The sequence below is a fragment of the Talpa europaea genome (assembly GCF_964194135.1).
Source record: "Talpa europaea genome assembly, chromosome: 13".
In the NCBI taxonomy this organism is placed as follows: Eukaryota; Metazoa; Chordata; class Mammalia; order Eulipotyphla; family Talpidae; genus Talpa; species Talpa europaea.
This window is the reverse complement of record NC_140080.1, coordinates 7,175,724-7,202,722: the sequence shown is the minus strand read 5'-3', so window position 1 is coordinate 7,202,722 and position 26,999 is coordinate 7,175,724. Positions and strand designations below refer to the sequence as shown.

General features: G+C 41.8%; 1 protein-coding gene across 1 annotated transcript in view; it reads right to left on the bottom strand.

Moving 5' to 3' along the window:
- The window catches only part of AP1AR (adaptor related protein complex 1 associated regulatory protein), a gene marked incomplete at both ends in the record, with an annotated part of 36,360 nt that extends 13,627 nt beyond the window's left edge, over window positions 1–22,733 (bottom strand). Inside the window, 3 exons of the mRNA XM_084251871.1 lie at window positions 1,104–1,130; window positions 2,621–2,669; window positions 22,654–22,733. Coding sequence (XP_084107997.1) covers window positions 1,104–1,130; window positions 2,621–2,669; window positions 22,654–22,733 — 156 coding nt within the window. The remainder of the gene's footprint in view (window positions 1–1,103; window positions 1,131–2,620; window positions 2,670–22,653) is intronic.
- Between the last annotated feature and the right edge of the window lie 4,266 nt (window positions 22,734–26,999).

The following is a 26,999-nucleotide window of genomic DNA, read 5'->3' as shown; positions in this document are numbered from 1 at the left end:
CCTTAGGAACATACGCAGGACCACTAATTCTTTTAAAAAGCAGGTTGGAGCTGAGAGGAATGATGCTGAAGGCTGAAAGAACGCCTACATTTAGCATTTATTAGAGACCTTAAAAATAGCATGATAAGTGTTTGCTTGCACATGTTTAAAAAATACAGAGAAATTAAAGTGACCTTTTGAAAAGGGAAAAAAACTAAGTCCTATGAAACATCAAAGTATTTGGGAGAAATTTTACTGGGAATACAAAAGGTCAAGACAGTTCCTCAAAGGTGTTTTACCAGATGACAATAAATATGCAATAATGCAATATTATTTTTAAAAAAAATTGATACTCAAATTAATCTGGAAATGCTGAGTTAAGCATGTTTAAATAATTTTCTTTAACAATAGATCTTTCAGATCAATAAGCTCATTTATACTTTTAGAATAATATTCTGTCCAACACATGGAAATGCTGGGCTCAATAATAATATTTTTTGATGTTTCCCTCTTTCTTCAGAAAACAAAAAATAACAGAAGGTGAAATTTCTCAGTGATCCTCTAGTCTAATTCATCCTAAAAATGTGAAAAGTTGGCCCAAAAGTGGTTAAATTTGCATAAACTCAAGAAATTAGTTTAATGAAGTTGAAAACTAACAAACAAAAACTCTTCTAATGATGGCAGTACTTAAGAAATGCACATGCATTTCATTGATATTAAAATGTGCCTTTTGTTTTCCATATTTTAACACTTCTGTACGCATCTTAAAATTGACTGATTTTTAGATGAGATTAAATGGAAAAAATTAACAAAAACAGTAACTGATAAAATAGAGGCTAAAGTCAAACATGAATTATAAATTGAACATCAATACATTCCACTCTTTAAAATTTCCACAACTGGGGCTAAAGAATGGGTCTACTCTAGATTGTGAATTTTACTTAATCAGTGGCAAAATTACATATAATAAAGATTCTGAATTATTTGATAAACAAATTAGTAAAAGAAATGAGTGAAAAGCAAAAATATAAAGCAAAAAACAATTCTAAATGGAAAGAAAAATTTTAGGAGTAATTGTCAGAACCAAAGAGATGACTAATGAGAACAAACATGGTAATACTTACTTCATCACTTTCTACTAGGTTCTCAAACTGAAAGAACAAGAAAGCAAGTGTTAGCAGGATGTCCAAGGTACAGAGCACTCACCAAAAGATCTAAGACTTTTTCACTTCAATAGCAATATACCTTGATATGTTAAAGATACATACATCAAGTGTTTTTTATGTTAATTAGATATATTCAACAGTCCTACAAAATAACCAAAACAATCAATTTTTCTTTATGACTTGATAGGAGAAACAAGTAGAATTATAGCAATTTTCTACATAAATAAGAAACTGACAAGCTAAAACTTCCACATGAATACAGTATTTTATATGGGTGTTTTAAAGCTACATTGAGAGGATTTTCTAAAGTTCAGGACAAATTACTGAATGTTCTGCAAAGGAAACTTTTCAAGGAACATGGATTAAATGATAGAAATAAGAATTTCTCTTATATTGTTTCTATCTATTCATCTATTCGCTCAGGTATGTTCGAAATCTACCAGTTGACAGTCACTACTCCCAAACACCGAGTCTCTCTAGAGGTAGGAATGTAAGCAAGTCAGTCACAACGTGAGGAATGCCATTATGCCCAAAGGACTAATGAAAATCATCATTACATTTTATTGTTAAGATATCTGTTTTAAATATACTTTAACAAATAACCACTTGAAAGAAAGGAAAGTGTTTTATTGATAATAATGCCTTAAGATCAAGAAAACAATGAATTTAAAAGGTCTGGAAGATACAGCACTCTGAAAAGATGGCTTAGAGCGCTTTCAAAATACTATCTTGAGCTTATTTTTTGTATTGGCTTGTCCTACTTTTTAAAAATAATTTCTGGCTTACATGCTTTCTCATCTAATATAGAAGGCAGTACAGTACAAATGTAAAAACTTTGAAGTCAGTTTTGGAGTACAATTCAGGGTCTGCTACTTACAGGGTATATACTAAGCATAGTTTCTTCACCAGTCTAAGCCTCCACAAAATAAGGTGACTGCTAACAGGTAGTAGTGTAATAAAACTCATAAAGTTCTGGAGGAAAAGCCAGAAGCTAGCAGAGACTGAGTAAATGCTATATTCCATTATTGTGTTTTACATACAAAGAAAAAGCACTCTGATTCTGCTATGGAGTTACTTAGAATCAACCTCCTGCTTTGATTTGCTACACCTCTCTACTGGGGCAGGTCAACCCTCTGTCTGTAGAATCACTGCTCACTCAAGCAGTGTTAGTGACAGAAGAATACTCCCTATCTGAGTTGTGGAGAGTTGGAATAAAAAACCACCACTTCTTCAGTAGAAGTAACAATTTTATTCAAACAGCTCCAGAATCCTTTGCAAACTTGTCCTTATTTACCCTTCCCTCAACTACCCCATCCTTTCCCTCTTTACAAGCATCAGTAAGATGGAAATATAAACAGTGTATACTAAATTTAGGTCGAGATTCTTTCCTCTTAATTAAAGAAACACACACACAAAAAGCTCTCCTGCCCTCCAGAAGGAACTTCTAACTTAATCAAATTCATGACTCTACTTACCTCTATAGTTAAATGCTCACCTCTTGAGCATGTCCTAAAATACTTGGATCTGGGAATAAAAACAGAAAAACAACTTTAAAAGTCACAATTCTAAAACTGATTTAACACAGTAGGATAAAAACACTTTCTCAAGAGCAACTTTAAATTCTTTAAATAAAGTATCTCATAAGAAGGAACTACCAGGGCCTCCCCGGTGGCACAGCGGTTGAGCGCTGGGTTGCGAAGCTGCTCACGGCCTCTGCAGCACTGGTTCGATCCCCGGCTGCTCCCCGGCCACCGGAGGAGGGTCCCACATGGCGCGCAGACCTCTCCTGCCGCCCGCTGCTCCCCTCAGCAGTGTACTTCGGTCCTTCTGCCTGCTCTGCTCCCCGTTCTGGCTCTGGTGAATTCTCTCACCCTCCCGCGCTTCTGACTGTACTCAGTGCTTGTATAAATAAATAAATATATCTTTAAAAAAAAAAGTAAAATAGTGGTAGTTCAACAAAAGATATATTTTTTTAAAAAAAGGATAGAGGCCACTATGTTCAGAGGGCCATCTCTGGACGGCAGCATCTTCTCCTTTTTATTTGCTCGGAAGATGTTCTTTAACAACTACAGGAGGGCAAGTGGTGTAGGTCAGAGCTACTCAGTATCTTCACTACTAGGTGCCAAGACATGATTAGACTTCACTTACAGTGTGGTTGCTGCTAGGGCTACCAAAAGTGGAGGAGAGGGCCCCCCTTCTCCCCATGGGGATCTAAAATCACACTGAGGGCTCCTAATGCGCCAGGATTCTTGCACAGAAAGCTGCTTTTTAAGAGACATGAAGAATCCCACGGTCAGGACAGGTCACAAGGCTCTGTATTAGATTTGTAAGTATGGAGGGAGGGGAGTGGACAGGCTTAGTGAATAACATATTAGCGTCACTAAATTTTACCATGAATAAAAAGAGCAATGAAACTCTTCTTCCTGGTATAACCTTTATCTGACAACACATGTGAAGCTGTTTTATTGCCCACTAGGAGATCATGGGTAAAATACAGAGGAGCTGGTATTGTCATTCCACAGATCTAATAATTCATGGGACATATCCAGTATAAACAGTGTCTTTAATTCTCTATGCATCCCTCGTCCCCTTTCTGTTACCCTCCCCATTCCCCAGGGAGCACCAGAAAAGAGTCAAACACTGTGTTCTGGGGTAAAGACTGATGCTGAAAGGGTCTCAAGCATCTCCCCCTGCAACCATCATACTCTCTCCCGAGTGGAGGCTGTCTCTCATTAATCTATTTCCCCTTTCAGACTTACTCAGTGGTATAACTGAAAAATGAAATAAAGTTCAGTAACACTAAGTATTTCTGCGAAGTCATCAGTATGACGTCACTGTTGAAGCAAAGCCTAAAGCTAAGGGGTTCACTGTGCTCACTGAGAGGTAATTGTTCACTGTGACCCTACACGAGAGGGCAGAACGCTGTGTGCTGCCTGGGTATACATTACTCTATAGCTTCAGCAGAAACCCAAGGTGTTGTCTGTTACACACGTCTCCCGCTTTCCTGTCCCTTGCATGCACATCTGACTGGTGACGATAATTGTGCTCCTGCAGGATGGACCCCCAGCTTCGGACCCTGCTAGACCATAGCCACCCGAGCCCTCATTTGATTGGTTCAGGGTGCTACGGAGGCTGAACAGACAAAGCAGCTTCTGAGAGCTACAGGCCAGGAGTGATGCTTCGGACAATAGTGAAGAGAGGAATGAAATCAATCGAATGAGTGCTGCGACAGCACTACCGTCCTCGCAGGGGCCGGGCTGCATCCCTACCCTCCCACAGCTCAGTACTCAACAAACTGAGTATCTTTATAAGAAATCCCAACTCTGGGCCTCCCTGGTGGCGCAGGCGGTTAAGCACAGCGCTGTGAAGCTGTCCGCAGCCTCAGCAGTGCCGGTTCGATCCCCACCAGCCTCGGAGCAACCCACATGGCGAGCATACCTCTCCTGTCTCGCCCACTGCTCCCCTCAGCAGTGTATTTCGGCCCGCCTGCCTGTGCTGCTCCCCGCCCTGTCTCTAGTGAATCCTTTCACCCTCCCGCGCATCTGGCCTGCACCCTGGCTCTTGTATAAATAAAATAAATCTTTGGGGGAAAACAAAAGAAATCCCAACTTCGGCCCAAGATAGCTTGATTTTGGTTCCTGTCCCCACAACCAAAGTCTTGACTAACAAACAAGTCTAAGTGACAGAATGGCAAAAAAGCTAATTAAAAAGAGGGCACTGAGTGTATTATTATTAAAATGGAAGGTAAACAGAAAAGCAAGATAACTTTGGGAAAAAGCTCAACCTTCCCTTTTAAGACACATTAGATTGGCCCTTATTGTTCACAAAGGGCATGTATTGACTCCTAAAGCCACAGATGCTAAGATTATATTGACGGATTAAATACTCAATTTGGCAAACTCAGATATAACATTTTTATTAGAAGAGATTTATCCTGGGAGGTACTGGAAAAGAAGTTGAGAACCACTGTGCATGTTTTAAAAGGAATGAGAGAGACAACCGCTTGCAAGGTAGCATTTCAGGGTCAGAGCCGTCGTCACTCTAGCTGCAAGTGAAACAAATTACACCCAAATCTTTGCATCATATTAGAAAGGCTTAAAGCTTCAGAAATCTGGAATACAAATCTCTTGGTGTCCCCTAATGAATAAACAAATGTTTTATGATTTTTACCGAACAGTTCTGTTCAATCCTGTCTTTCCTCCGAGGTGAGGAGGAGGGTGCAGGGAGGGGGAAGAAGGCGGAGGGAAAGGAGACACTTCTCCAGTCAACGTGGAGCCAGGTATCCCGGTGAGGGCATCACAACTGCCCAGAAACAGCCACCTGCCACTTTGCAGCTAACACTCCTGAGGAGAGTTAACAAGAAACACGCAGATAAATGCACCACGTGGTGACAGCTACTCTGACAGAAATGCCTCAGAGTAACAAGACCAGCGCTATTGGGAGAGGGTGGTGATTTTATAGCCGGTGGTTGGCTGGAGAGGTCATTCTGCTAAAGCAAGATGGAACAAAGACCCCCCCGAGGAAATGACAGAGTCAGGTAGTGACATAAGTGGAGGACACGAGGTCAAGCAGAGGGAAAACAAACACACAGGTTCTGAAGCAAAATGATGCTTGGCATATTCTAAAAAGCTGGGGTCCCCGACAGGCTGGAAAAGGAGATGAGGCCTGAGGGCTAGCCAGTGCCAGACCAGAACCGTGTGTAAGCTCTGGGAAGGAGGCTGCATTTTATTCTCAAGGAGAATTCACAGAAGAGGTTTCAGTCTTTGGCATTTACCTTTTTTTTTTTTTTAAAAATCATGAAAAATTTCAAGTATGTAAAAAGTAGATGGAGTGATACCCACCACCCAGTTTAGAAAGTTACCATATTCCTGATCTTATTTATACCAATCCCTCATTTTATTTTGGGAGAATATTTTTAAAGTTTTTATTAACTACATTTTTTTCCCCCTTACATCATTATAGTCCCCATCATTCTCCCGCTTCACCAAGCAGAACATCATCTGTGAACCAGCACCATGTTCTGTTTTGGGAGAATATTTTAAAGTCAACCCAAGAAATGTTACCTTACCCTTTCTGCCATTTGCATCTCTAGTTGTTAAGAACCTTTTTTAAAAAAAACCTAAACCACTTTGTCACTATCATACCTAGCAAAATAAAAAGTAATTTTATAATATTTCTCAGTCCATATTTCAATTTCCCTGATTATCCTTTTACACATGACTCATTCAAACCAGAGTTCATACAAGGGCTACACCCTGCATTAGCTTCAGGGGCTTCTATCTGAAACAACCCATCAGGTGAGATACCTTGTCTGTCTCATTTACCACTGTAACTTCAGAACTCAAAAAACAGGACCGACGCCCTGGCTTGAGCACATGAACGACGGACACCACCGAGCCAGCACTCCACAGAGACAATACACAAACGTTCTGACACCTCCATTACTGCACTGCTGCCTATTTTCACCCATAACTGTATTTGCTTTTTGTCTCAACATTCTTCCTTTCAGAGCTTTTCTCATGCCACTGATTTTGTTGAAGAAATACTGTCATTTGTTCTATAGAATTCTTCACTTCCTAGATTCAGCTGATTTTTTTCCCCTTTGGGTGTTAATTCTTTATTCTTTCTGTTTTCTACATACTGGCAATTTGATTATATTGAGTGAGATTTCCTTAGGTAAGAATTCTTCATATCCGGCAGTTGTAATGAATCAAATTATGAGGAACTCTGTTTTTGTTTGCACCACTTTTACTGACACTAAGATTGATCTGTAGGCTCAGGTATCCTCAGCCTAATCCATCCATTATAAAGCTCCACATTAACCTTTTCCCAAATGGTTTTAACATCCACTGACAATCAATGCTCAGCTCCATTATTACATTAAAGGATACAAAATCACGATTTTTCAATTCTACCTTTCCTTAAGAATTAGTGCTGTAAGAACTTTAAGGGGCAATGATACACCCCTGAAACACATAAATGTTATAACACATTGTTATTTCAACTTAAAAAAAAAAAAAAGGTGCTGAAGATTGTAAAGAGATAGATGATCTGACATATTAAGAGGCCAGTTAGGACATTCTGAAATAGAACAACAAAGAAATGATATTACCTAGGATCACCAAGTAGAATTAATGAGAAGTAGTTCTGGGGGAGAAAAATGCTGCAGGAGTTGCCAATGTATTAACTTAGGAGTTCATGTAAAAAGTAAGAATCAAGGATGTCTCCTAAGTGTTTGGTCTGAACAACTTGAGGAGTGGAGACTGCCATTTATGGAGATGAAGATGGCTGGAGAAGGAGCAGGTCTGTTTGTGGATGCCTTGCCCTTGACATCAAACAGTCAAGAGTCTGGGTGAGAGACCTCTTTTAAAGTTCCAAGTCTAGAGCATTATTATGAACATCAGTCCTGAAGCCCCTCCAGTACTTTTCATAACTAACCCTGTGGCTATATCCCAATCTCTGATTACTCTTCTTTTCTTCCTTGACTTACACCCAATAAATTCTTCTTCTCATCCCAAGGAAGGTTGGAAGACAAAAATTCAGTGCCAGCAATTTCCCCCTCCCAAACATATTTTTCATATTATTCCCCATACTTATATGTGCCTATTGTTTTTAAGGATTTTACTTCTAACCACTGTGCAGAAATAGAAGTATGGTCTATTTCTGGACAGAGAGGAGTGAGTTATTTCCCCTTAGTTTGAAATACAGGAAACAAAAGTTAAAATAATAAAAGCTACCCAATGGATCAGTTATTTGACAAATTAAGTTTACATTAAGGAAGAAGAATGGCTTCGGAGCCTGAACTCTTAATAAGAGAACATCTTAAAAAAGGATGTGTTAGTAGAAGGAATGAAAGAACAGAAAACAGAGAAGCAAATATTGGCAGGTTCATCCAATGACTGTAGAAGAGTCTCCAGCTCAAGGAACTGAGCTGTTTCTGGCCCAGTGCTGGGTAATACTCCAAGTGACAGGTTACTTGAAATGCAATACTAACTTTGTACTGATTCTTTACTAAGCACCTCCACCCTAAAATATTTTATTCACAGTGAAAGAATGGCCTTATTTGAATAAGCAAGTACTATATAGTTCCTGGACATCTATATTTATTTTTAAGGATTTATTTATGTATACAAGAGCTGGGGTACAGGCCAGAGGTGCAGGGGGGTGAAAGGATTCATAAGAGACAGAGTGGGGAACAGAACAGGCAGATAGACTGAAGTACACTGCTGAGGTGAGCAGGTGAGTCAGGAGAGGTCTACCACACCATGTGGGAAGCTGCCTGGCCGGCCAGGGATCGAACTCATGCTGCAGAGGCTACGGATTGCTTCAGAGTGCTGTGCTTAACCCCCTGCGCCACTGGGGAAGCGCTATATTTTTTTCTTTTAATTATTAAACCTGCCTTTGTTTTTTCTACATCTGACCTGTTACCAAAATTACTATGTAATTAAAATTAAAAAAAAAGTAAACACCCAGTTAAGATGAAAAAAAAAATTACTATGTATTAATGGGACAACAAAACTTCCAAGTCCTGCACAGTAATACTTCGTTTATAGTACTAGCTCCTGGCTGTAGTATTTTCTTCAGAGTGTACAAGAGGCACCATTAAAAAAGAGCAGAGGAAAATGAGATAAAAAGAAGTTGGATCATAGCCTAAAACCAGAAACTTGGTACCAACTCATTAGAAGTACATTGCTAACAATGTTCATGAAAGCTAAATGTTAGACTAGGGAAAGAAAAAATGAGTAGAAGGATAATGTCTGTTGCAAAGGTCTTACTCTTTAGTAAGTATTCTTTAGAGAAATAACAAGAACTGGTTTTTCTTCAATTTCAAAAACAAAAACCACTGTTTTATTGACTTGAAGCTTCCAACTACACAATGCTGCAAACCCAAAGTAGAACGAGGTATACAGGGAGCACAAGGAGAGTCTTGCATTTGCTAAGTATCTACAATGTGATGCACATATGAGCTAGGTCTGTAAGTGGATTTTACGTATATTTCCTTCCACGGCAATGCCATCAGGTGCTCTAAGTTCACTGGGTGGATCTGCTCTGCCCACCATGAGAGCCGTGAGTCATGTGTGGCTCCAGAGCACTTGAAATGTGGTTACGTCTCCACTGAGCATCAGGTGTCAAAAATACACTGGATTTAGGTCTCCCTGGTAGTGCAGGGGTTAAGTTTCAGCACAATGAAGCTATCAGTAGCCACTGCAGCAATAGTTCCTTTCCTGGCCAGGGAGCTGACCCACATGGCGCAGACCTCTTCCATTTTGCCCGCTGCTCCCCTCAGCAGTTTATTTCAGCCAATCTGCCTGTTCTGCTCCCTACTCTGTCACTGGTGAATCCTCTCACCAACCGCGCCCCTGCCCCACACCTCTGACCTGTACCCCAGTTCTTGTATGCATAAATAATCTTTAAAAAATATACTGGATTTGAAGACTTTGTATTAAAAAAGAAAAGGAAAATATCTAAAATACCTGAGCTCTTTCAACATACATCCATGATCAAGAATAAATATATTTTATACCTTCCTCTATTCCTCTATTCAGTTGATTGCAATTCTATGACTGAAGTCACTGATGTGTAAGATCCAAAATACTGTTAATGTGGCTTGAATCTAAAAGTGTGCTCCTTGCATTTTATACTTTACTACTCTCTTAGAAGAAAAAATAAGTAATAATCATAAAACATTGTTATTCGTAAAAAGGGTTTCACTAAATATTAGGCATAAATAAATCTGGTGACATTTAAAATTAAATCTGGTTTAGAATGTTAATCATTAACTTAAGAATCTGAAAATTAGAGAATAGCCATCCTACTTTTGTAGACCTATTGTTAACAGGCAAGTGGGTCATATTATACAAACCTCCCTAAATTTACTAAAAAATTTGTGAAGCTGTACAGAATTTAAGAGTTTTCTATTATGCAAACATAAATGCTCAAAAATAAAAATAGGAAGCTAAAACCATATTCTCTGCTTTCACATATGAACATCTGACTACAGCTACTGAATCTCAAAATTACTTATATTTATAATGATAACATACATAACTCCAAGAAAAAACTTCCAAATTCATAGAGCCCAGAGATTCTCAGAAGAGTAAGTGTTGGACATCTCATAGAAAATAAATGAGAAAGTGGCAACAATAAATTTAGGGAGGCATCCATCCCTCGGCCTTGGGCAAAAATCAACATAATTAAGTTATTATTACTGAGACGAAACTGCTATACACCTCTGATAATTTAAATTTTTTAAAAAAGGAAGGGATGAGTCCCAAGACTGAATACAACACATTAAAATGCCTCTGATCAGACATTCTTAGTCCTAATAGCTCTGGCCTGGTAAAGCAGCTAAGCTCACACCTCAGCATATAACAATCACCTCCTCAAATGTTAATACAGGTGAGCTCTCCCCTCAGGTTCTGTTCTCCTCAGCTATTTGTCTACACTTTGGTCTTTATAGGCTTTTAATTGTTAGAGCCTTTCATCCAATAGGGCAAGTCACCTTCAAAATCTGTAGTCTGTTTTTGGTCCTTTGCTCATCTATTGAAATTATTGGTTTTTTTTTTTTTTTTTTGGTGGGACCCTCGCTGGTGGCCGGGGAACGAACAGGTGCTGCAGAGGCTGCGGAGAGCCTCGCAGCCCAATGCTCAACTGCTGCACCACCAGTTCTAGAAGATTTATTAAGATTGTAATTAGAATTGCAGTGAATTCAGATTTTTCGATCCACAAACATGGTCTTGTCCTCCATTTATTTCATTATTTTTACAAAATATTATCCTACTTTTTACATATTTATTATTGGCTTATTCCTAGTCTCTAGTATTTGTCACTGGTAACACAAAAGAAAAATTTAAAAAACATACAATATCTGTTGCTCATATATAGGAATGTAATAAATTTTATTGTAAGTAAAAGGTAACATTTCATATTAACAGACTGGGGGAAATATCTCACAATAGCAAGTGTTAAGCAAATGTTGGTAAATGTGTAAGCTGGTATAATTACTTTGAAAAGTTTGACATTTTCTAGTAAATCTGAAGGCATGTGTGAGCTCTATAATCCACAAACCCTACTACTCCTACATATATATACCAAAGAACTTCCTGTCCACCTGTACAGGCATTTATATGAACATTAATTGAACTAATTTATAGTAGCAAAAAACCTCAAAATAATCTAAATGCTCCTCACCAAGAGAGGAATAATTCAATTTTGGCCTATTATTACGGTGAAGCCCTACACGGTTGTAGAAGTGGAAGTACGACAACGGGAATTTTGAATAAATATTCTGGTTACGAATCATTACTGGGGGGGGGGGGCTCCTCTGGTGGCACAGCAGTTGAGCGCTGGGCTGCAAAGCTGCCTGCAGCCTCTGCAGCACCGGTTCAATCCCCAGCCATCGGCGAGGATCCCACCAAAAAAAAAAAAAATCATTACTCGGGCCTCCCCTGGTGGTGCTGGTGGCTGAGCGCAGTGCTGTGAAGCTGTCTGCAGCCTCTGCAGCACCAGTTCGATCCTGGCTGGCCGGCCAGGGTCTCACATGGCGTGGCAGACCTCTCCGGTCTCGCCTGCTGCTCCCCTCATCAGTGTATTTCATCAGTCTGCCTGTTCTGTTCCCCACTCTGTCTCTGGTGAATCTTCTCACCCTCCCACACATCTGGCCTGTACCCTGGTTCTTGTATAAACAAATAAATAAATCTTTACCAAAAAAAAAAAAAAATCACTACTCTAGGGCCTCCCCCCAGTGGTGCAGGCGGTTGAGCGCAGCACTGTGAAGCTGTCTGCAGCCTCTGCAGCATGATTCGATTTCTGGGCAGGGAGCTACCCACATGGCACAGCAGACCTCTCCAGACTCACTCACTGCTCCCCTCAGCAGTGTATTTCAGTCGGTCTGCCTGTTCTGCTCCCCACTCTGTCTCTGGTGAATCCTCTCACCCTCCCAGTTCTTGTATGCATGAATAAATAAATCTTTAAAAAATCACTATTCTAAATTGAAGACTTGCTCTCTCACAGATTGAGTGACAACATGGAAATAAGAACACCATTCTTTCCTTCAACTTAAAGCAAACTTGGGTTACGAAAGAAGCTGTTCCTCTAAGGGCCAGGAACCACGTGAATCCTAGAGAAATAAGCAGAGATAAATACACAGTGAGTAAATGCACAAAGAGTATGTGCAATTTGAGTCCAGTCAAGAAATGATGACAGCTTGACGAGAACACCATCAATAAGAGAAATGGACAGATCAAAGAAATATTTAGAAGATCAAAATCACCTGGGATGAGGGATGGACTAGGAAATGAGAGATGAAGGGAAGATGAGTCAGAATCCCAATGGGACGTGAAAGAAAAGCAGCAGGAGTGCAAGAGAAAAGAAACGTGGCAAATACAAGACATAAGACTTAAAACGCCATAGGTGAAAAGGACAAAGGACAAAGCAACGTGAAACATTGCAAAAGTCCTTCAGAAACACAGCTATCTCACATAAAATAAAGCTGAGCTGAGAAGAAAATGGCTCCAGTTATCACATGTGCATCTAACTTTCATGAATTCAGTCATATGCCCTGGAGACAAATAATCTGGGCAACAATCCATCATTCAATTCAAGAGCATGAATATTATGGTGACTCTAAGCAGCTGAGAAGCTCCAAAAACAATGATTTAAAGAAAATGGCAGCCTATTTTCCCTTTGCTATCCATCTATAGCTCCACAAAGTCATTCATTCATTAGACATAATTGTTGTATCCCTGAGAGCAATCTCTAAATGAAGCAGAGTTTCTATGTGTTCACTGTACTTCTGCTGAAGATGTAAAAGTGGCTTCAGACACTAAAGTATATGGGGGGGGGGGGGGCTCCCTGGTGGTGCAGGCGGTTGAGCACAGCGCTGTAAAGCTGTCCGCAGCCTCTGCAGTGTGGGTTTGATCCTGGCCGGCCACGGAGACCTTCACATCGCGCGCGGCAGACCTCTCCTGCCTCGCCCACTGCTCCCCTCAGCAGTGTATTTCAGTCAGTCTGCCTGTTCTGTTCCCCGCTCTGTCTCTGGTGGATCCTCTCACGCTCCTGCATATCTGGCCTGTGCCCCGATTCTTGTATGCATGAATAAGTAAATCTTTAAAGAAAAAAAGGGTATGAGAGGGAGGAAAGACAGGGTATCATACTCTGAATGACGGTGGCAGGGAGAGGAAGGCAGAAGAATTTGAAAGTAATGTGGCACATAGTGGAGATTCTTGTATATGTAATTATTTATCAATGTTATCAATGCTGGTATCAAGACAATCTTATATAAAGGATAAAATCAGTCTTGTTAAGAGACTGAAAATGCAGTGTTTATGCTTCTACCTGTTATTTATATAGCAGGTAAAAACTCTTCTATACCAAAGGGAATTAAGTGAGAGATCACAAAAATATCTCACACATCCTACCTTGGGATTGTTTCTTTTCTTCATATTATCCTATACAATAGCTGTTAAAATAAAATAGGTAGGTGCCTTTAGCTTCTGTTTGACATCATAAATAAATGATGAAAAACTATGGTAAATTGTCCAAAGCCTATTAAAAATTAAAAGCTTTTCAAATCTCTTTTTCTGAACAGAAGATTAGAAACGTTGCAAATCGGATGCCTGGCAAAAACTATTACAATGAAGAAGATGGACACATCGTTTTTCATTTAGTATCAAATACCTCAACAGAGCCTTAACGGTTCAGTCTCAGAAATGGCACTGACAGAGGTGGTAATGATCAATAAACTCCTGTCCAGTGCAGGCCAGTTTAGGAAGAATGGATGTTCAGAAAACTAATATGCCTTAAAAATACAAAACTTCCTGCTAAATACACTGAAGACAGAAAACATGGGTTAAGAGAAAAAGGATTTCCAGTAGTCCTTTACAGAAAAAGTTTGCCAATCTCCAACACTAGAGCAGATGTGAAGGAAATAACTCGAAGGGACCTGAGAGGTCTTTTAGCTCTTCTCCACTCAGCCACTGCCGTCTGCGTATAGTAGCCGAAAGTGTTCATCACTTTCTTTTCTTTCAGAAACTGTTGCCACCTAGGTGTGTGAAATTCTTACTTCCCTAAGTTCCAGAGCATTTAAAATACAAAAAGGGACAAAAATTGGCCATGACTCTATGAGGCTAACAGCCTAGTGGTGTAGACTTACAGGTAAATAAATAACCATGCGCTGAGAGGGATATACTCATGTGGGACACTTGAGAATCTTACGAATCAAGACTCCTAGTGGTGGGATACTCCAGGATTCAACAAGTACCCATGGAAGGGGAGAGTGAAAGACCAAGGTAGAGTTATGAAACCAGACTCATTCATTCTGTCAACAAGTAGTTATTGAACGGCTACTACGGAACATTCGACAGGAAGCAAAAACAAGCATGGACTCCCTCCTACACACTGAGAATGAAAGATAGACGCTAACCAAATTATTACACTACTTGGGTTAAAACTGTAACCCCAAGGAAATGCTCATATGAAAAGGAAGATGGTTCCATGATGGTGTGAGGTTAGGAAATGGTCTGTGAAAACTTCAGTGGGAAAGAATCCTTGAGCTGGAATCTAAAAGATTACAAGGTAGGGCCTCCCTGTGGCGCAACGGGTTCACTGCAGCACTGTGAAGCTGTCCGCAGCCTCTGCAGTGCGGGTTTGATTTCCGGCCAGCCGGCCAGGGAGATACCCACACGGCGCGGCAGACCTCTCCTGTCTCGCCCACTGCTCCCCTGAGCAGTGTTTTCGGTCCATCTGCCTGGTCTGCTCCCCACTCTGTCTCTGGTGAATCCTCTCACCCTCCCGCACCTCTGGCCTGTACCCCAGTTCTTGTATAAATAAAATCTTTTTTTTAATAAAATAAAAGATTACAAGTTAGCTAAGTAAAAAGGGAAGAAGTGGATTCAAGGAAGAGAGTGACACAAATGAGGCACAGTAAGCAAAGCATAGAAATCTAGATTAAAGATTTCAGTCTTTGGTCCTTCCTGGTGACATAGGGGTTAAAGACAGTGCTATCAAGCTATCGCCAGCCACTGCAGCTAAGTTTCATCTCTGGCCAGCGAGCTGACCCACGTGGTGCAGCAGACCTGTCCTGTCTCACCTGCTGCTCCCCTCAGAAATGTCTCTCAGTGCATCTGCCTGTTCTGCTCCCCACTCTCTCTGGTGAATCCTCTCATCCCCTGTACCTCCGGCCTACACCCCAGTTTTTGTATGCATAAATAAATAAAAATAAATCTTAAAAAAAAGCAAGAAAGCTAATTAAAAAAAATATTTCATTCTTTATCCTAAAGGTGTGGTAAACCAGTGGAGAATTTTAAGCTATTTTGTATCAAAGATTTGCATTTAAGATCAGGCTGACTTCAGAATGCAGGATAAACTGATACAGGTCACACACTATGTGGGCAGACCAGCTAGTAGTCTTTTCACTCAATCACCAAATATTTAATGAGTGCCTACTATGTATCAAGCACTTTTGACTTACTGGATATACAGGAATAAATAGAAGCCCCTGACCTCATGGAACTTATACTCTGTTGATAGACAACAAATAGTCTACAAAGTCATGCAGTGGTTAAGTGCTGTGAAGGAAAGTAAAACAGAGTCAGACAATCATGTATGAGAAAGTGCTATTTTAACGAGGGTACTAGAAATCTGGGCAAATAATGATGACAGCTTGAACTGAGATGGCAGTAGCAAGAAAAGACTGAAGACCTATTTTAAAAAATTAATTAAAAAAAACAGCATTGGACATCAATAAACACCCCGAAGGCTTTGAAGTGATGAGGGCAAAAGGAAATGCACAAGGATACAAGAGACGGTGGTGGGAAAAAATAAGACAATAAAAAACAGAACAGTTATTTAGGAGATACCAAAAAATCTAGTTTGGAGGACAGACTAGAAATACAGGATGATGGGGAGAAGCGTCAGCCACTCCCAGTTAGTGGATCGATGCATGGTATTCATCAAGAATGTACCAGAAGCATCAACATTTTGAAGCAGTAAGGAAAATGCACAGGAGATAGGGAAGACAGATCCATTACGGAAGAAAGATGATGGAATATCTAATGAGTGTAAAATCATAGGAGTTGAGAGGAATGAACAACATCAAATGATGTTAAAGATCAAGTGCAGTAAGGATTAATAATACCCACAGCACCGTGATGACTGCTTTAATGTTATGATGAGGGAGGGTGGGGCAAGAAGGGAAGCGTGGCAAAGAGAGCCAACGCTAGACTGGCTGAGTGAGAAGTGACAAGGTGGAGACATCCACACTTGAAGGTGTTGAAGGGAAAAGGCAGGAGGCAGACAAATAGCTGGTGGGAGATTAGGGAGGTGAACTAAGATTTTGCCTTTCTTTCTTTCTGGTTTTCAGATTAGAGAGGCATCAAATCAAAATGGTATCAAGAAGGTAAAGCAAGATGTACAGGACACCAAGTGTCTCTCCTAGGGCAGAGAGGAAGGGAAAGTTGGAAAGATGTAGGATCATTCAGAAAGTGTAAGTTACAGGACCTGACAACCTGCATTTGGAGGGTGAGTAAAAGGGAGGAATATAATACAACTCTTAGGTCATGGCCTAGGGGACTGAATGCATTTTATTTTACTACTCATAAGGGAGGGCACAAAATTATAAAATGGCTGGTATTTTAAAAAAGAGTAAAGAATTATGAGAAGCAATGAAAGATAAGCTCAGCTTTACACAATGAACTTGCAGTTCAATTTGATAACGAGGTGTAAATACTAGGCAATTAGACATTTCAGAGCTCAGATTGAGATGCCAGGAAGTGCATGCATTTAATTATGCGAGTGGTGTTTTTGAATAGCTTGTTAGAATGCAGTAAAGTCAAATGTTTTCATGCCACCACCAGGGAAGATATCTTTTTTTTTTTAGGTTCTGCTTCAGATTTATTTGTACAAATAGCACAGGAAGACACCAGTGCCCTGTAGACAGCAGCCTAGGGGTGACACCAGTCCGTCTGTCCTCACATGGGCAGACAGCGTTCTCTATTCTTAAGGCTTTGTGGGGGTCTGGGCACCTTTGGTGGCCTGGGCACCTTTGGCAGTCTGTGTTCCTTTGGGGACCTGTGCTGCAGCCGCATCCTTGGCCTGGGTTTTAGCCTTGCCCTTTGGCTGAGAAAGCCTGAGACCCTTGGCGATGCGGGCACGTGCATGTTTCCCAAGCTTGGGGTGAGCGATGTAGGCAAGTCAGCTGAGCTTGCGGCTGCTGCCCTTTGGGATGTTAGCCCTGACCGTCTTGGTCTTTACAAGGGCCTTGATAGCCTCAGCACGTGCACTCATGGCCTTGGCATTGTTGGCCTGCATCTTCCTCAGGCCCTTCTCGTTATGTTTCTTGGCAAAGTGCATGTTCCTTAGGAACTTGGGATCTACCCCCTTAAGAGATTCGTATCTTTGGGATCGGGGTTTCTTGATGCCATTTCTGTGCCATTTTCCGGATTGGTTGTGCGTCATGTGGTTCTTGGACTTGGCCATGTCTGCACTGAGGCCCGCGGCTCCCCGGGCGCCTTGAGCTGGAAGAGCCAGGGAAGGTATCTTAAGGAAGGAAAATACGCTACAGGAGAATAGAGTGAGGTTAGGAACAGAGCCCCAGGAACCCTCTAAGGTGTAACATAGAAGTTCAGGAAATCTATATTCATTTAAGTTTTTGCTGCTTTCTTTCTTAACTTTTGAAATTTCAAAAGAAACACTTTACACTTTTACCTATTTTTCCAAGCCGACAAAAATGTAGAAAAAGCAAACTGAATCTTTCAATGACACCAATGATTACTGTTTCAATGATATATATTATAATCAAATATTTTAAAAATGCTGACCGCTACCCTATACGGTCTCTTTTTAAAAAAACAAAATCAGTTGGATATGTGTTTGACTATGTGAATGTGTGGTATTTTTTACCAAAGTCAGAGAATTATCTTGAAACTCTCCCCACCCAAAAAAAAAGGATAAAAGAAAAAGTTTTTTAAATGTTGCAAGTTTATAAGTAACACCCTCTTGCTAGTCATTCAATAAACATGAGATGCTGTGAGTGGAAAGAGAAAGACAAAACATAGTCCCTGGCCTTCTGGAGCTCTCAACTTATATGTACCAGGAGCCAGCAAACAATGGAAGGCCAAATCAGGCCCAATGCTTGAGTGTATAAAGTTTTATTGGAACATAGTCACGTTTATCTATGGCTGCTCGTAGACCAAAATATAGAGTGGTTAGCACAGAGACCTCATAACCTGCAAAGCTTAACATATGTATTATCTGGTCCTTTACAGAAAAAGTCTACCAATCCCTCATATAGAGCAGATTGAATAAGCCTGTGGAAAATATTATTTCCTAAGGGAGATAATACTGTCTCAGGGGGCTGCAGCAGGTTTCACAGGGAAGGTAATATTTAAAAATCAGTAAAAGTTCACCAAGAATAGAAATAAAAGATGCCACACATAAAGGCACAGGATGGGAGAACCCAGTATTTAGGAAAGCTGGAACAAATGCACTCCAGTGAAATACAGGATGTTAAAAAATATAGGAGTTAGGACAAATGAAAACATGGCAGAGAATGCAGACTCTTGATTTCTTCCTGCTGCTTCCCTGTGCTGCCAAGCTCAAGTGCTTAGGGAGTAAAGTCTACTGTTTTAATGCAATACTCCAAGGAAAACATAATTAGGTTGGTAAAATAGATTAAGGTTAAGTTGCCTTGTCAGGAGTTTAAACCTGACGCTACTTATATTTGGAATGTTATCGTTTATTTTAAAGTTTACATACTAAGGTATATAAAGAGTTAAGCTTTTAAAAGTAGCATTCGATGTTATCTTTTTTATGTTATTCTCACTGATTTGTATTCTAACATGATTTTCTGAATGAGAGAACAAAGAGTGAAATTACACTCTTTATCTAAAAGTAGAACTGCATTTAATCCTGAGTATACAAATGAACATTATACTGCACATTTGAATGCCATGCAATTCATCATCTGTCATAAGAGGAAAAAAAGGCTGAGCACTGTAGACGAACAGGGAAATTGTTAAGCAAGGAAAAGCATGATCTAATCTGGGTTTTAGAAACCCTCACACCAGTGACAGGAAGGGAAGGCGGCCTGGAGTGTGAGAGAAACAAGAGGGAGAACATTTTAGAAGTCGGTGTAGTAGTTTCAAAGACAATGTTTAAAGGCAGGAGCAGAGGAAGGAAACACGTTCAGTATGTATTAAAGAGAGATTGAACAGCTGATCAGAGAGAGGTAGAGGCTATGAAGCTTGCAGATTAGAAGACTGTGAATAGAGCTGTTAAGGGAACTTGGGAAGTTCAAAATACAATAGGTATTTTGATACGCTGTGCTGAGAAGCCTTAGTATATCCAAGTGTATTTCTACAGTGGGCACTCATGGCATAGTGCTCAACCTTTGAAGAGGTCTATTCAGAAGACATGAGATTTAGAAATGGTGGTGGCTAAAACTTACCAGAATAAATGAAATATCTTCAGAGCTGCATGTGAAAAGAAAAAAATGAGAGGAGAGGCATATTCCGTATTTAACAGGCAGATTAAGTAAAATTATTAAGGATGGGAACAGGAAAATGAAGATAAAAATAAAAACTGCCCAGAGGTCATGGACATAGTTTGAAGAAAAAGATTACAGCTTATCACACCAAAAGAGCCAACTTGTTGAGACATGCATAAGACCTTCAGGTGACAAAGAACAAGATAAAGCACTAAGAAATAGAACAACCACGTTTTACCTACAGAATACAGAGGAAAAACATTAGTGGTTAAGGGCAGGGGCTGTGAATTCAGAGGGCTACAATCCCAGCTCTGCTATTTCGGGCAAACTTTCTAAGCATCAGTTTTCAACCTACAACGTATATAATACTACTTGTCTTCCTCTCAGGACTATGTGGAGGAATAAATGCGATAATGTAAAGTACTTAGAACAATGTATGGCTCATAGGAAGTAATCAAATGTTGGCAGCATTTATTAAGGTCTTTTTTTCACGAGGAAACAGCAAATCATTGTAAACTATTGCAGGAAGGCAAACTTTGCTGCTGCTGGAGTCAAAAAGGCCAACAAAGGTTAAACATCAAGAAGGATACATGATGGTCCCTTTATATAAACTACAGTACATTTTAAGAGGAAACCCTGTGTGGAATTACAAGGTAAGATAAAAATGGGAATTAAAACACAACACAAGATAACTAGGATTTCCGATTGAAAAAGAAAAAAAACAAAGAACATAGCTAAGTGCCCATACAAAAGATTTCTAGTACTGTCCAAGGAAACAGAAGAACTGATCTGCAAATGGAACTCTCTAGAATGTGCTCCTAGGCAAAATTTCCCATAGTGAAGGATAACTTGTAAGGCTATTTATATTTTATTCCTTAAAGATACTTAATTTCTCTATTAGTAGTTTCTGACATAACTTCAGCAATGATAGAGACTTCATATCCCAACACTGATACTTCGATTACCAACATAGTCTAGAATATAATACAAGAAATCACTAATATTTTACCATTAAAAACCCAATAATTATGGTTTTCAAACTGAATAATGTCAGTGATCTCACTTTGAGGCACCCCTGGGAAATCTACAAAGCTAAGAAAACAGCCCCTGTACCACAGAACACTCTAGAGAATGCGCAGGTTAAATCAGCTTAAGATTTACATTATGCTCCTAAATTAATACTAGAATTAATGTAATACAATATGTTAATCAGAAGATTCAAGTAAAGGAACTGTTTACGGAGTAAAAGAAAAGGGGGATATCACCATTACATGGTTTTGATGACAGAATCTGCATCACACAGACTCTCACCACCTCAACAGGTTTTATTTGTTCAATTTCTGCCCACACCACAAGAGCACGGATCCAACTAGTATGCTTTTACAGCCCATCTGCAGATAATTAATGCTCACACTAATTTACTGATTTACCCTGCCCCTTCTCTTTGCTGCCAAGCTCATATACCCAGGGAGAGGAATCTACAATTTTAACACTATATGCTGAGGAAAATAGAATTAGTTTGCATAGTCACCTGCCTTCAAAGTACATAACAAAGCTCCCACAGATATAGGGCAGTGTGGTCCAGGAATAAATGATTTTTGCTCACCCAATTACAGCATAAGACGCTATTTTTATAGAGTTAGAATTTAACACACTGCAACTACAAATAAAATACTAAATATTAATCAAGCAAAAGATTTTGTGTCATCCAGTTATTAGGAGAGGAGTATTTAAGCAGCATGACTAATGGGTGGGTCAAATTAGAACTAAATTAGGTAATAGTATGACAAGATAAGACAGCTACCATGTTACTGTATAACAGTAACAGTCCTTAAATCAGGGAAACCAACATTAAACTTTAAGTCCTTACTTTTCCGTTCCAGGAACACTTCTTGTACAACTTCAGCTAAATACTCTGTCATCAGAGAGGTGACACACTGCCTGATGAACTAATAAGTGAATCACATAAGATCTCCCTCACCAAAAGTGCCAAATTATAAGTCATTTGGCTTCAGTTTATGACGAACACCTTATTACCTAATACTGTTAAATGGAACAGATCCTGAGAACTCTGCAGTCTGTTCCAGAAAGTGCAGAGCAGTCTTATTCCTTATACAAAGAAGCTGGGTTCAGATTTTCAATTCTAAGTTGGAATTCCTGAGAGGCTTTAACAACAATGAACTAGTTCAAAGGAATTCATCTTAATTTTTTCACTATCCAAGGCAATTAAAACAGGAAAATGCAGTCACTGTGAAATTTTATTCTAGGGATGACGTTAGTAGAACCACCTAAACAAATCCAACTTTTAATCGAGAAGGGCGGTTCAGAAGCACTGTGACTTCCTTGGTTTGTGGGCAGCAAACTGGGTAGAGTATTCCTCTCCAAATTCTTAAAAAAAAAACAGCATGAAATAACCACACACTGCCCCTGTTATCAGCACCCAGAGTCCGCACGGACACTGGAAGGAACTCCATGCATCCCGCAAGTCGCTGGACACGTCCAAGAGTTACTCTCTCCCTGGACCCTTTACTCCAGCACCATGCAGGCGACTTGTACTAAAAACCTCCTTGGCACCATTAAGTTCTTGCAGTCAGATCCTCACCTTCACCGGCAGGGCCCAAGATACGATCAGACACAGAGCCACGACCTTTGGCATCCAACCCTGGCTCCATGTAGAGTGTGCCCAGGTTGCCCGAGTTACTCTCTCCCTGGACCCTTCACTCCAGCACCATGCAGGCGACTTGTACTAAAAACCTCCTTGGCATCATCAAGTTCTTGCAGTCAGATCCTCACCTTCACCGGCAGGGCCCAAGATACGATCAGACACGGAGCCACGACCTTTGGCATCCAACCCTGGCTCCATGTAGGGTGTGCCCGGGCTGCAGCCGAGCCCGTCCTACGGCCCAGGTCGCGAGGGACGGTGCCTGCAGCAACTTTCCCCGCGGGCCGGCCCCGGAACCCCACCTCCCCCCGCCCCCCTCCCCGGGGTCACAGCCGGGCTCCCCGCCCCTCCCGGGGGCTTACCCTCCGCCGCCTCCGCGCTGCAGGCGCCCCGCTTCCTTGCGGAGGCGCCCGAAGCACTGCGTCCAGCAGCAGTTCCCCATCGCATGCCGCCCCGGCGCGCCGCGCCCCCGCCTCCTCCCGCGCAGAGCCCAGGCCCGGGCCCGGCAGCCGCATCCGCGCGGCGCCGGCCGAGGGGCGTCGGGACTCGGCGCGCGGCGGCGCGAGGGGCCGGGGCCGCCGGAGGACGCGCGCTCGGAACAAAGGCAGCGGTCACTCCAGCCGCCGCCGACTCGCCGCCGCGCGAGGGGGGAGCGCCGGGCTGTGGGCTCGGGACGCCCTCGCCATCCGCATGGCCCCCCGCTCGGCTCAGCCCGCGCCCGGCACAGCGAGCGCCTCCCGCCGCCGAAGAGGACAGTCCCGGAGGGGCGCGCGCCCAGGCCCCGCCTTCTCGCGTCGCCGAGCCGCCGACGCCGCCACGCCCCCGCCCCTCCCGGGCCCCCATTGGCCGCCGCCGAGGAAGCCCCGCCTCTTCCGGCGACTGCCGCGCGTCACTTCCGTGCGCTCCTCGGCCCCGCCGCCCCCTCACCCCGGCGCTGGGTGTGGAGGCTGGGCTAGCGCACCTTGACCTGGCTGCCGAGTCTCGTGCTCTCCCGGCCGGTTCTGCCTGCTGGGGCCCGACCGCCTCAGGGTGCACACGGAGAAGGCTCGGCCTTCGAACTTTGTACCAAAGCCACGTGAGGGCCTCCCTAGTGGCGCAAGGGTTAAGATGCAACCTGTGAAGCTGTCTGCAGCCTCTGCAGCAGGAGGGAGCTACCCACATGGCGCGGCAGACCTCTCCTGACTCGCCCGCTGCGCCCCTCAGCAGTGCGTGTCAGTCAGTCTGCCTGTTCTGTTCCCCGCTCTCTCTGGTGAGTCCTCTCACTCCCTGCAGCTCTGGTCTGTACCCCAGCTCTTGTATGCATACATTGAAAAAAAACAAAACCAAAGCCACTGTGAGCGGCTTCCCTAGCGCCCCAGGAGTCCTCAGCGGTGGAGGGGCGCTTCTCTTGTGTGGGAGCTTAGGCCTAATTCGTGTTGCAGGAGAGGAGCAAAGAGGGTCAGGGACTGGTTAAGTTGTGTCTCCTGGTCGCTAGTGTGAGCACTGTAGCAGAATACTAGTGGTAGCCTACGGGCCTGATACCGAAAGAGTGGGTCCTTTGCCCTTCTAGGGAAAGAATTCACCAGAGTGCTACTTGTATTTGAACCAGGCAAGGCTTTGTTAGACTCATGTGTGAGGGAGCCAGCTTGGGAAAGGAGAATATATATAGTCTGACGACTCCCTTCAGAGAGTTAGAAGGAAATACTTGTAGGTTAAGTGCACAAAAGGTGGGTAGGGGGCCAGCAGCAGCCTCATAGCGTGATGTGGGTTGGGGTATGCACCCAATATCTGCAAATGGGTTACATTCCAACTGCACACGGGGGCTCTCAGCCTTCTCTCACCAGGAAATTTTAATTACTAGTCATGATCTGACACTTTATCTATCATGGTGCCTCATGATCGGTGCCAAATTGTTGGGTCAGGACTTATCCATCCATGATTTAGTCTGCCTGTTCCAACAGGACTTAGGACACCTCATCCTACCACCTTGCAACTTTTTTATCTAGGTTGTCTCAATGTTGTTCTGGGAGTTTGGGGACCCCTCAAGAGCAAGAATTCTGTCCCCTCCATTACCCCACTAGTCTAAATAATAGAAACACAAATTCATTCCTTCAGTTCATTGGAGTATAGTTTTGATTACCTAAATTTACATGAGATACTACTTATGAGTATATAACAGAGGTAATGAAATAATAAGATTTATATTACAGGCTTGTTAGTATAAATGAGCATTTAAATAAGTAGTTTGTATAATACAGGAGCAACTGCAAAGCAGTTAATTCCTTTGTCGCTACATATCACAATTTATAAAAAAATAATGCTAGCTTTTTCAGAATCCTTCTTAATCACACACTCAGGCATACTCCACATCACTACTTGAAGTCAGGCTTTAAGAAAGTGTGGCTTACATAGAGAAAAATGTTCTCCAACTGTCAGGCATTGCCCGTCCCAGGGTCTGCAGAGGCAGAAATGAGATGCCTGAAAGTGAGACTATCCACTGACTTAAGGGGATATCACACCACCTACAAACTAGTTGTGTTTTGTGCTGGGAACCAAAATACAATAATCTTGTCAAAAAGCCATAGCCCAGTGTCATTATGGTTCCTGAAGTCTTATGTATTCAGTGTTAAATAATACTATGTGAAAGACCCATAGCCTAGCCCCATGTTAAACTTGACCAAGCACTACCTAGTTCTTTTGTGTATATTTTCTCCATTATAAATTGAAAATTTAGGAGCACTGTTTTCATCTCTGTAGCTCTCAACAATAACTTGAACAAGAGCATACACTGCCTTCTCACTGGGAGAAGCTAGAGGGATGATAGCCACCCATGAACCCACCTCTGAGGTCTAGGGGACACGCATATACTGAAGGAGGAGGCCTGTGGCTACTAAGTATTAGACACAAAGGCCTGTTTCCCTTCTAGTTAAGTTATTGGAATTTACTTTAACCTCAGAGTTTTGGAGCCTTAGGCCAATAACTTTACCATAAAAAATAATTTTGTGAGGCAGAGATGCTCTTGTGAATTCTTGTAAAACAAAAGCAAATTCACTGGGGGAGGGTGGGGGTTTAGAAATATACTTTCCATCTAGGTTGCACAGATTTTGCATAGATGTAACCATGAGCCTGCAATCACATATTACACATATTATACCATGCTATCATTACACAGGCAGACACAGAAATAGTAGAAGGAAAAATCCCATGAGTTTCATAGACACCATAAAATAAGTATATTTAAATAATTTTTTTTTAAAGAAAGGGAATATAAAAGCAATCAAGGGCCTCTCTGGTGGCAGAAGGGGTTAAGATGCAACCTATGAAGCTGTCTGCAGCCACTGCAGCACGAGCTCGTGCCCCGGCCAGGGAGCTACCTACATGGTGCAGCAGACCTCTCCTGACTCACCTGCTGCTCCCCTCAGCAGTGTATTTCAGCTGATCTGCCTGTTCTGTTTCCCACTCTGTCTCTCACCCCCCACAACTCTGGCCTATACCCCAGTTCTTGTGTGTATAAATAAATAAATCTTTAAAAAAATAAAAGGAATTAAAACAAAACTAGTAGAAATGAAAAATACATTGAAATTAAGCATTGATGGAGAGATTTCTGCTTCTAGTTCAGATGTAGAAGGATAAGAAAGACATAGTTACAAGAAAAACCTCAACAAAACTTAAAACCAGTTTTTCCATGCAGTCAACAAGGACTGATAAATAAAAGGAAGCCTATTTGAACTGATGTTTAAGATGAATGAGATAGTCATACATGAACAGACAAGCTCAGTAGCTTCTTACTTGGGAGTTGGTACCTGGGCTAAATAAGGGCGAATGGAGAATTGACCTGCCAAAGATGGAGGTGAAGAGAAATCAACTAGGAATTAGCAGCAGTGTGCAATTCAGGGTACTGGAATCTGGAAGAAGACTGCACTAGATTGATGTTTTAAAAAATTGCTTTGGGCCTCCCCAGTGGCGCAGCGGTTGAGCGCTGGGTTGAGAAGCTGCCCGCAGCCTCTGCAGCACCGGTTCAATCCCTGGCTGCTCCCCGGCCGCTGGTGAGGGTCCCACATGGCGCGCAGACCTCTCCAGCCGCCTGCTGCTCCCCTCAGCAGTGTGCTTCGTCAGTCTGCCTGCTCTGCTCCCTGCTCTGGCTCTGGTGAATTCTCTCACCCTCCCGCGCTTCTGACTGTACCCAGTGCTTGTACAAATAAATAAATAAATAAATAAATAAATAAATCTTAAAAAAAAAAATTGCCTTAACAGTATTTCCCATCCAACATTCTCTTTTCTGCAATGTGATGTTGACATTTTTCCCACCAAGGGCGGTGTCTATAATGCCTCCCTTGAATCAAGTTCAGTTTATGACATGACGGAGAAATATTTGAGTTCTGAGGCTAAATCACGCAAGCTTGTATAACTTCTGACTGGTCCACATGACTTTCAAACTCTGACTGAAATACAAGGATTCCTTGGCAGCCTTGATGTGAGGAGTGGTCATGTGGTGAAAGTGTTCTGGACTATTCCAAGCTGAGTCCCCAGCCACTCATTGGCATCAACCAGCAAGCATGTGTTGGAGCCTCCTCAAAATGATTCCTGCACCTTCCCATTGGGTCTCACCTTGCACCTAATCCACATGATTCCTGAACATAATAAAAGCGTTGTTTTCATTTCAAGTGTTCTTGTTTTATTTTGATTCTAATGTCTTTTCAAATGTTAAAGCTGCTTATTTTGTGATGGA